The sequence below is a fragment of the Camelus bactrianus genome, chromosome 5, assembly GCF_048773025.1.
Source record: "Camelus bactrianus isolate YW-2024 breed Bactrian camel chromosome 5, ASM4877302v1, whole genome shotgun sequence".
NCBI classification, from domain to species: domain Eukaryota; kingdom Metazoa; phylum Chordata; class Mammalia; order Artiodactyla; family Camelidae; genus Camelus; species Camelus bactrianus.
In genome coordinates, this window is record NC_133543.1 from 93,093,378 (window position 1) to 93,104,581 (window position 11,204).

Here is an 11,204-nt window from a genome sequence, read left to right on the forward strand (position 1 = left end):
TGCACACACACAGACACATCGACAGTTACATTCAACAGCAAAGTAAAGTAATAGCTTGCACTTCTTGGCCAAGTCCATTGACCCAATGCTGAGTATTTTGTGTATCTTACTGAACATCTTGCCAGAGCTCTTTGCAGGGGAGGTCATTGACCCAGCCAGGCCTTGGTGTTCCCGTATGTCAGGAATTAACTTTCTTAAATTTCACTACCTTACACATCCTATTCTGTAATGGTACTTAACTGGTTTGTGGTCTGATTTGGTGAGTACTTCAAGGAACTTGAAGTTTTGGAATATGAAGACTTGTTCTTGGGTAACAGGAAACTGACTGTCTTTATCTTGTCCCTGAAGAAGACAGAATAAGGGAGAGAGAAATGAGACTTTTTAGTGAGCCTTTATGCAAAACATTTACTATTTTTCCAAGTCACCAAATATTGCCTTAAGTATTAAAAGTCCATCTTAAATATATCATATTTTTTTTTGTTTGGATATTCAATAATAATGTCAGAAAATATATTGTAATTGGGCTTTTAATTAAACCCAGTGAGTAGTGCTGATAAAACTAAAATGTAAAATTATTGAGGGAAGATCTGTACATCTGAGGATTATTGGCTTGATGTTTAAAGTTGAAGAGTGTCATGCTCTCTCAGGCAAAGGGCCCTTTATATCAAAGCTCTTCAGTTGAAATGAACCAGAAATTCGGGGCGATTATTTTATAATCCCGAGCAATCTGCGGTTTGGATTTTAAATGAACTGAATATCCATCACACCTGAACAATAAAGGGGAGTGAGGAGTGACTGCAATGACCCGCTGTTATCTGAAGGATCCAGTCCACTCATTTTGCCCACTTTTCCTTTTCCCTCCAACAGTGTTATATATAATTTTGACATTAACCAGGATAAACTGCTTCCAGGAATAAGTATAAAGGATAGTGTTTAAAATTATCGCCTTGTCTCCAGTTTTGATCTCTCTTTAATTAGATAAGGCCGTAATTTCACTGAATGTCATATAGTGGCCTGCATGCAGGGGAAGCCGTCTGCTCCCTCCTTCAGGAGGAAGGCCAGTGGTTCCGTATGTTGGGATCAATAAAATAATAACTGCTCGGCCACTTAGTGACCATTCACATGACTGTCCCCTTTGTTCTTCACAAAACCTGTGAGGTAACTGCTATCATGATTCTCTTTTTTAATGAAAGAATAAACTATGGCACAGGACAGACTAATAATTCTTCCGAGGCCATGCCATTTGTAACTGGTGTAGTTGGGATTTTAGCCATTTGATGCCAGAGGCTGTTTTCTTAACCACTTTGCTACAGGAAGAGAAGACAATGTATTTATTTTAATGCATCTGTTTCCTCTTTTCAGTAAAATAGCTTTTCTAATTGTAGTCGTCTAAATGGTCCCTTTTCCCTAATCTTTTCAACAGCCTGAGATTATTTATTTTTTCTTAAATTCAGGAGGAAAAGATTGGGTTTCTATGTCAAAATTAAGGAAAAATTAAAATTCAGTCTCTAGTTTCTGGAAAGCATTGGTTCTTAGAGATATTGACATTGGCATTATTCTGTGAAATAGTTTCTTGGTATAATAATGAAAAAGTTCACAAGCAAACGAGGTATGATGTCTGATTGATTTGAAAGTTGGCTCAAACAAATTAGTCCTTGATAAATCTTTGTAAGATTCTTTGAAAGCTATTAGAAAGTAAATGAATTTACCAAAAAAAAAAAAAAATCAGAGGAATAATGTAATGACTTACTACTTTACCTGTTAATCCTTGCGAAAGTAAAAGACAAAATAAAAAAAGGCTATCCAAAAAATGCCTAATTTCTACTCAACAGTTCTCTGTATCTGCTGGATTTTATGCCAACCCAGCTGTTGATTTTAAGCCATTACTGGCTTTTTTGCTTTAACACACTTCTACAATTGGCTCAATTTTTTATATTAAAGTAGATTCCAAATTCAAAATGAATTGTGTTCTAGTAGTTTATTCGTTGGCAGCTTGGAAGCTGGAAAACATTTTGCTTCAGAAAACTAATACATTATAAACATTGGCGAGGTTCCTAAACTATCACAGAAAATAATATAAATTGAAGTGGGAAAATTAATACTCCTGTATTTCTCAGTTAGCACTGTAGGTCTGTGAGCTGACAATGGTTTAAGTGTAAAAACTAAAGCATTGTACAAGCACTGTACAATTACACACCACTGGGGACACAAGCCTGCAAAGATATCCATTAAATCTCAGTGGTGGTTGTTCAGGTCATGGGATTAGGGAAGATCTTCCTTTTAACATTTTTACTTTGTACATTGTATTTATATTTTGTGATTTGCAATGTTTAAAATATGCTTTTATATAAATATATATATATATGTAATTTTATTTAGGCAAAGGGCACATGTCTGCCTTTCTTCCCTCTTCTGTTTTTGAAAACATTTGGCTGTTGAGTGTACATGTCTTGTTTCTATACCCACATCTGTTCCGTTAACAAATCTTGTTGGCTCCACCTTCAAAATGTGTTTACAGACCACATCTACTCTTACTGTCTTTGGCCGAGAAGTAATCATTTCTTGCCTAAATTACTTTTTTAGCCTTACACCTGGTCCCCCTGTTTTCTATATTGTCTTTGTTTGGTCTTCAAAATGGAGCTCCCAACCATTATTTTATTTTATTTTTGATGAAAAGTGTACATTAAGTGGCCCAATTCATTTGGAATCAGTCCAGATCATTGGAAGGGAGTGGAAGGCCACACTTGGTGCTCTGCCTTCATTTTTCTGTCTTCCCCACTCACTCTGCTGCAGTCAGCGCCAGTCATGGGTCCACCCAAGTCTCTCGCATTTGTTGTCCTCAATGCCTGGAGGTTCCTCCAGCTGCTCTCCCCTCCCCAGGACCCATTCTCTCTCTTCTTTACTCAAATAGTGAGGTGTTTCCTGGCCACCATATAGAAAGCTTCCGTAAAGTTAGCTCCTCACCCCCTTCCATTTCCTTTGATTGGTTTACTTTTCTTATCGTCTAGCACCATATATGATTGTTGATTATCATATTACAAAGGGAAAAGCTTCACATGGAGAGGGATTTTTGACAATTTTGTTTCTTGCTGTACCCTCAGTGCTTAGAATACTGTTCAGGACACCATTCACCCTTAAGATGCATTTGTTGGATGAATGAATGTGTGTAATGAAAGCATAAAAAACAGACTGAAAGGACAGAAACAAAACTCATGAGAACACTTGCCCCTCAGGAGGACAGAGGGAGAGAGATACAGGACCTCTCTCTTTATCAGTAACATTATTTTTTCTTTTATATATAAAAATATCTGAATAAAACATGACAGAACTCTTGCAGATGAATATGTTAGTATTGATATTATTAGTGTCTGAATATCTATGAACTTCTAAAATTTTTATAAAGATCTTTTTAACTAGCTTTCCAATAAGCACTGATAAAGCACCTACTCCTAGCATTCCGTGGAAGGCCTTTTATGATGCATCCTGCTAACTCTTCCACCCTCATTCACTTCCCTACTTTTAGTTTTCTCCAGAGTCATGATTTCACCTATATTCTTGTCTTTTTTGCTCTCCTGGGATGACCCTTCCATTTGTCTTTGCCTGTGCATCCTGACCCAGGCAGTTTCCTCTCTCTGCTTCTATAATAGAACTCTCTACAAATGAAATACAATTTTTATCCTGTCTTATAAAATTCAAATACAACTGGCTCAACCTTTGAATCCCACACCTTGGGGGAAGTCCAGTGCTCTTTCCGATATTTATGAGAATTTCTGCAGGCCTGTTACTGATGGTTATCCCTTGATTTGATTTCCTACCACTGCTGAATTAGATGACTCACTTACTCTCTCAACACAACCATATTTGTTCCATTTTCTCTTCTCCGTGATAAGCTAATCATGAAACCAGGTCCCCTTTTTCTTAATTTTCCTCCTTCTACTCAAAGGAAATGAACGTGTAGAGACTCTTGCAAGAGAGACAGGGTCTAACTGGAATTGGCAGGTAGGAATGCAGAGTGTGGGGAAGCGGGGGTCACGCTCTAGGAGAGCAGCACAGATCAATTACATTCACAGTGACAATCCTGTTCCAGAAGAGTCCCCTGCTACAGGGGCCACCAGCCAACTTTCCTCTTAAAGATTCCCAGCCAACCTCTCAAATATTTTCTCAATCCTCCCATTCTCAGGCTACTCCTAACTCTCTAAATTCCAATTCATGTATTTTGAAGGTCAGTTTTCTCTGTCTCTTGGCTCATTTGACTTATACCTAAAAAGCCCTGTTTGTACACCCCGACTCCACGCCCATGAAGACACCTCCCTCCACAAGAACAGTCCTTTCTCAGAGAGGAACTCTGCACTCAGCCCCTAAAGTAACTCTGTCTTCTCCTTGAGACACTCTTTACTGTAGTGGTCAGTTTGCTTGTGTGTTTTTTTGTTCCTACATAAAAGTTTTGAACATAATGCTTTGCTTTTGCGGAATCTTGTATCACTGGCGCCTAGCTCAGAGTATGATCATTAATGCTTGATGAGCAACTGAAGACAGATCATTTTCCACTTATTAGAGGCATCTCTTAGAGAGTACCATTTGACCTCAAATAACTTTGTTTCTTTTGGTTCCTGAAACAGACATCAGTACATTGGAAATGATTTTGGCCTAATTGCCTATTTGGTTTTATTCCTTCCACTAGATAAGACCTTGCTTCTCCAGGAGAACCTCTTGCAGCCAATCATAGCATGCAACGATCAACTATCTTGAGGCAGATTGTACATTACCTGAAACCAAAGACATGCTCGGGAAAGGCTCTTTGGCTGGAACTACTGCTGGTAAAAGAATCTGGGGCAAACATTTTTTCTTCATTGTCTTGCTTCTTAATTGAAGAACATGCTGATGATTCCACTATTCCTTGTGCTTCTACAGTTTCACAATTTGGATGTTTCTTCCCAGCTTTCCACGGATCATTTGCAGCTAATGAATGACTTGGTGAGGAAATGGAATAACGTCTCACAATCATGACATTACCTGTACAGGATACACAAAATTCAAGTTTAAAAATTCTACCCTTAATGACACCCACACATGGGAATTGTGTTGATAATACTCTATTGAAACTAATTAAACTATTGGTTTTGATGACATTTTATTTGCATAAAAGACATTCATTCACTGATTTATTTTGCAAATAATTGAGTGCCAGCTATGAACCAGGCACCTTTTTTAAAAGATGGGGGTGTGGGAGTGAACGACACAAAACTCTTGCCTGCATAGAGCTTATCTTCCTGTGTGGCTGAAAGATGATAAACAAACAATATATAATAAAATTCAGATAGTGATAGATTCTAGGAAGACAAATGAGACTGATGAGGGGAAAGATATAGAAGCAGATGAAGGAGAGGGTCTGGAGGCGATTTAAATAGTGTGATCTGGGGAGACCTTTCTGAGAACACAGAATATGAACAGAGACCTGAATACACAGAGATAGTAAAACATGATTTTAAAATGGGAAGGACATGAATCTTCTAGAGATGCCAGTTCTGGGCTGCTTCCTCACTGCTCAGTCTAGAAGAACGTGCTTATCCACAGTTCCTCATGACCTGAACGGCCACAAATAATTGAACTGGCTGCTACCAACCAGCCTAAAATGTGTGCATTGGCTTAAGTTGGGACAGTCATTATGAGGAAGCCTGTTGAATGAGGGATGAAAGCCAGGCAGACACATGGAAAGAAGTAAAGATGCCTTGTGTAGGAGACAGGCGTTCTCCTGAGAGAGACGGAGAGGTTTATGGCTTTAGCTTCTGAGGGCTTCCAATTCAATTTCCGTCCATAAGTGTCTTCTAATAAACTCTTTTCTCAAGGTAAATCAAATCACTGCTCCTTGCTGTGAAAGCACTTGGATTAAAAGAGCTTTCTTTTAGGGAGTCTCGGCTTGTCTGGGTCTCACTTTTAACTCTGCGCTAACTGACCTGGGGCCTGTTCTTCAACCTCCACTTAGACGTCTAGCTATTACCCCGGGGGTGATGACGCTCACCTGGTGGGCTGGTTTCCGTTTTCTGGGGCACTTTGTGAATGTCTGTTGAATCTTTATTCTATCTCATCACAGCTTCGCCATTAACTAGCATGAAAGTATAAGAAAGCCTTGTGTTTAGGTTCTGAGAGTGCTAGATGCACAATTTTCTCTTATTTAACTTTGCCACCCATGTTTGCAGGACACAGCCAATTATACGCCCATTACAGAATGTGGAGGCTGCCCTGGCTTTTCATAGTTTGGAAGAGCAGAAGGTCACATTTTAGGCAAGAGTTTGTGGGCAGTTTAAGTGCAAATCTATCTGAAGTAATTAACTGCAAATACTATTCATAAATTATCTTTAAACACTTCCTTTGGCCATAATCTATTACTCTTTTTTAAAAATTTATTTATTATTTTTTACTTATTTATTAATTTTTTGAGTGGAGATACTGGGGATTGAACCCAGGACCTTGTGTATGCTAAGCATGTGCTCTACCACTGAACTATTTCCCTTCCCCCATCACTCTTATAATTATCTCAAAACAGGTGTATGACGATTGTTCACAAACATAAAAGTTTCAGTTTGAAAGGATTATAAAGCAATCTCTTTATATTGAATGGTAGGAAAAACAACAGTGGCAATTATACTGATGAGAGCAAAGTTAAGTTTATTCCGATTTTGGACCTAAACTCCAGTTTGACTGATCAGCGAATAGGCTCTTTGTTTAGGTCCCTGGGTCACAAGTAGTCTGTATCCTTTAGTTTCTTATCAATAAAAAGGAAAAAATATGTAATACAACAACACGGGTTCATTAGCCCAATTTCAAAGATCCCCGTCAAATGCTGTTTATTTGCCAGCAAAGGATATGAGCAGATTGAAGAGAATCCAGCGATGCCGGAGCTTCCCTGGAAAGAGTTGTTTCTTGCCTCTTCTTTGCAGCAAATTACCGCTTCCCTCATAGACCCAAGATAAGATTGCCAAGGGCAGGCGCCGTGAGGGCAACATCCCCAAAATGGATAGACTGGATTTCATAATCCGCCAAATGCTTGCACACTGTTATAGGCGTTTCCATGAAGATGTAGTTCCAAGTGATTCGCTTCCTGGTCCTCTTTAATGTTCCTTTTCTTAATGTGAGACACACTTCTGATTTCACATTGTTCCTTCTCCAAGAATAGGTTTATATTATTTTGTTTTCTTTTTTCTTAATTAAAAACAATTTTTTTGTGGGGGGGGAGGTAACTAGGTTTACTTATTTATCTTTTAGAGGAGGCACTGGGGATTGAACCCAGGACCTCTTGCATGCTAAGCATGCGCTCTAGCATTCGAACTATACCCTCCTCCTTGTTTTCAGGAAAGGATCGGACAAGTCAGTTAATCTTGTCTTACATCCTCAACAGTAAAATAAAGGGAGGATCTCCAGAGCTTTTCTCCAGCAGCACATTTCTATGATTCAGTTGCAAGTATGAATTTTCATTGATATTGGCAGTATCTTACTAAAACTGCTAATAAAATACTTAATATTTAAGTCAAAGAATATTTTTCTGACATAGCCAATGAAATTAAGACAACAACTACTAAGTAACTCATGTTGAGCCTTACTTGTGCTATCTCATTTAATCTTTTCAACCGCCCTACGACACAGATTCTATCAATATCTCCATTTTACAGATGAGGAGAGTGATTGTAAAAGCACGGTACATTCACAGAATCACAGTTGAAACAGGACTTGGAAGACACTTAATCCAGTCCATTTAGTTTTGTGTGAGAACGCTAAGATCAGGAATTTTACGCGACCTACCCAGCTTTGACCAACTATTACAAAACTGGGGCTGCAACCCAGGTGTCTTCATGCTCAGGCCAATGTTTCTTCTACTTACATCACTTACTTTCATAATAAAACATCACTCATAACACACACATAAATATCACTCGCAGTGATTCAACTGAGCTTCCAAGCACAAATGTAAATCGTATTTCTTTCTGTGTTTTATTGGTGCAACTGGCAAGAGTTCCCAAAATTTCACCAACTGTTTTTCACTAGTCCTCTTCAGACTTAATTCTTAAATTCTTATTGGCGGTTACCATTCATATACTGAACAAGTATGATATCAATAGTGCGTTTAGCCCTTAATAATATTCTAAGGGTGCAGGCGTCAGACCCTGAGAGTTTTAAAGGGTAATTCTCTTTGTTCTTTGAACAGTGTAATGCTTGTTCTGGAATAGCACAAGATATACTAAGACCCAACTTACTTTCCCACTGAGATAAGCATCATGGAAAATAGATTTGAAGGAGTGTTGTCTACCTTTGGAGTAAGACAGTGGTTTTCAATGAGAAAAAATTTTGCCCTCCAGGTGACATCTGGAATGCCTGAAGACATTTTTGATGGTCATGACTAGAGGGAGAGGGGATAGGTACCGTGACACTTCCAAATGAAGAAAACGAGGGTTAAATGTTTCTCACAACTAGCTCGAAGCCATGTGGCTAGTGCGTGTCAAATCTTTGGCAACCATATTGACCTGACTTCGATAACCATACACTTAATTATCTTGTTCTAGCATAATAAGTGGGCATGCCATTTGACACATACCCATTCAATGTTCTATTATGTAGCATTTAAATGCTTGAAGTCAAGAAAGAAAAAAAAAACCCCATTTTAAAAATATGCCCAATGTACACAAATCTCTCATTATTTTAAAAATTTTTTTGTGGGGAAAAATAATTAGGTTTGTTTGTGTGTTTGTTTATGTTATTTATCAACAAAGGTACTGGGAATTGAACCCAGGACCTTATGCACGCTAAGAGTGCACTCTACCATTGAGCTATATCCACCCCCACCCCCGACTGCAAATCTCTCATTCTTATCTTTCCAAGAACATCTGGATATATAGTTTTAATGTTGCTAAAATATGTTGCTTGAGGATGCTAATGAAATTTTTGCCTGGGGAGTCAAAACTAATCTAGCAGGAGAGAACGGGGGAACTCACCACTGTTAATACCAAGTTAGGCAGCTATGTGAAAGGCACAGTAAACGTAGTATTTAGGAGAAATTTGCAAAGGTGAAAGAACCATGGACGTTCAGTACCTGGCTGTTCCCTCACAGCCGGGGCCGAGTCAGTGGAAACACCACCATGACGGGCTGCTGGAGGTTGTCCAGGCGCTTTTCCAGGGTTACCAAGGTCTGTGACTTCCTCTTCCTTTTCATCTCCGGATTCTCTGCCTGAGCCTGGGGTTCTCTGACCACTTGAAGTCAGCTTCATCCGGAGGGCTTGATTCTCCTTCTCCAGCTTGTGGATCTCCGCCCGCATTTCCTGGATGACACTCATGAGCTGGATATTTGCTTCCATTGCCTCTTTTCAGGTTGCTCTGGTTTGCTTCTTTGAGGAGACAGGCCAACGTTTGCTCATGAACCAAACGTGCACTCTACTCAGTGGGACAGGTTGATCCCTCCCATAAATTGTCCTGAACAATAGATGTCATTCTTCTCTGCCATCTTTCCGCACCTGGGGAGTTAGCCTGTCAAGGGTCTCCATGACTTATTCATTCTGGGTTTTGTTTTTCAGAGCAGAGCTTTTCTTTGTAGCTTTCATTTCATGTCAATCCACAGCTGTAGAATATTGCTTTGTGTCCGAAGAGAACGATCCAAAAATTTCCAATGAGGAACAGAGTTTCTTGTTTCTGTCATGAACTCACCATCTTACCAGCCATTCAGTTTTTTTCTCTGTTGCTACTTCTGGGGTCAAATACTTCGTAGAATCACTAACTGTCATGAGCACATCAAAACTGGCACATAAAAGTTATACCTTGTCTTCTCTGTAAAGTAGATAATAATTCTGTACTTTTGGGGTAAATTATTAATTTTGACACCTGTTGATTAAGGATAACCAACATGGGAAGTCATATGAATTGCAGTGAGATTATTTAAATAAGATATTGATAATTATACCTAACTCCCTCAAGATAATGTCAAGGACTGTGTAATTAGTTTTCAGTAGGTTTCTATCTTACAGGTATTTTTGCTGTTCTTTGGTTTCAGAGTATTTGCCCAGGGCTATTTGGGGAACGTAAGAAGATACAGGTAAAGCATTAATCTTGAATGAGAAGAACATGCAATAGTTAACCTTTCATTAGTTAAGCTTTCATTACCTATTTCCTGAAGAGGTTTCTTTTCTGGGAATGAAAAGTATGAATCTTAAATAGCATATGTGTTCTGATAGCAGTATCCGTATGGAAATTCAATGAATGTTTAAACATAAGTGCTCTTTTACAATAGGGTAAAAATCATTAGAAAACTTTTCATGTTTTCCCTGCACATTTGTTTCCTTTTGTTCTCTATGTACATTGACTGCTTTTGGCCTGTCCTAATAAATATTTGTTGATTGACCCAAGGCTTTAGGTAGGAGTGACTGGGGAAAGTATTATTCTTTCTTCGTTCACACACATGTATTATATGTACTTGAGTTTTAGGATACGCTTACTAACAAGTCAGTCTAAAATAACAATGAGGCTGCTTTGATATGCTGCTTACACTTGAATTTAAACGAATCCCAGTAAACATTTGTGTGCCACGCATGATAGACACTGTAGCGGTGGTTGTGGAAATAAGCAACAGGGAATAAGATGGATCTTAAAAGTCATCCAGTCTGACCACCTATCAGATATTCAAATCTATTCCACAGCATCTCTATAATGGATTATTGACTCTATATTTAAGTATTTCCCCTATAGGATCGTCCCATTCCTACCAAAGTATACTGCAATTTTTTTAATTGAAATTACTTACATTGCCCCAAAATTGCCCTCCGTGTAGCTTTTTCCTAGTTCATCTCTTTGGGGAGTTTATGTAACAAGTCTATCCTTGTTTGAATGAAAATTCTTGTTTCACTCTATTCTTTAAAAAAATTTTTTTAATTGAAGTATAGTTAGTTTACAATGTTGTTTCAATTTCTGCTGTACAGCATAATAGTTCAGTCATGCATATACATACAGATACTCATTTTCATATTCTTTTTCATTATACAAGATAGAAATCTCTATGCGCCAGAGGAACACCACAGTTTTTCCAACTGTTTGTCATCTAATGTGGGTTCATGGACTTTGAGTTCATCATGGCCACTGTTTTTTGAACACGTTTCCATTTGTCATAAGGCCTCTTGAACGAGGATGTCCAGGTCTAAATACATTCTCCTGAAGGCATCTGATTAGCC

General features: G+C 38.5%; 1 protein-coding gene across 1 annotated transcript; it reads right to left on the minus strand.

Moving 5' to 3' along the window:
- Positions 1-218: 218 nt before the first annotated feature.
- Positions 219-9,344, minus strand: CCDC195 (coiled-coil domain containing 195). The gene is made up of 3 exons (XM_045512127.2): positions 9,083-9,344; positions 4,767-5,013; positions 219-342 (listed from the first exon to the last, which is right to left on the minus strand). Exons 1-3 carry the CDS (start codon positions 9,342-9,344, stop codon positions 219-221), a joined length of 633 nt encoding a protein of 210 aa, XP_045368083.2.
- Positions 9,345-11,204: the final 1,860 nt, after the last annotated feature.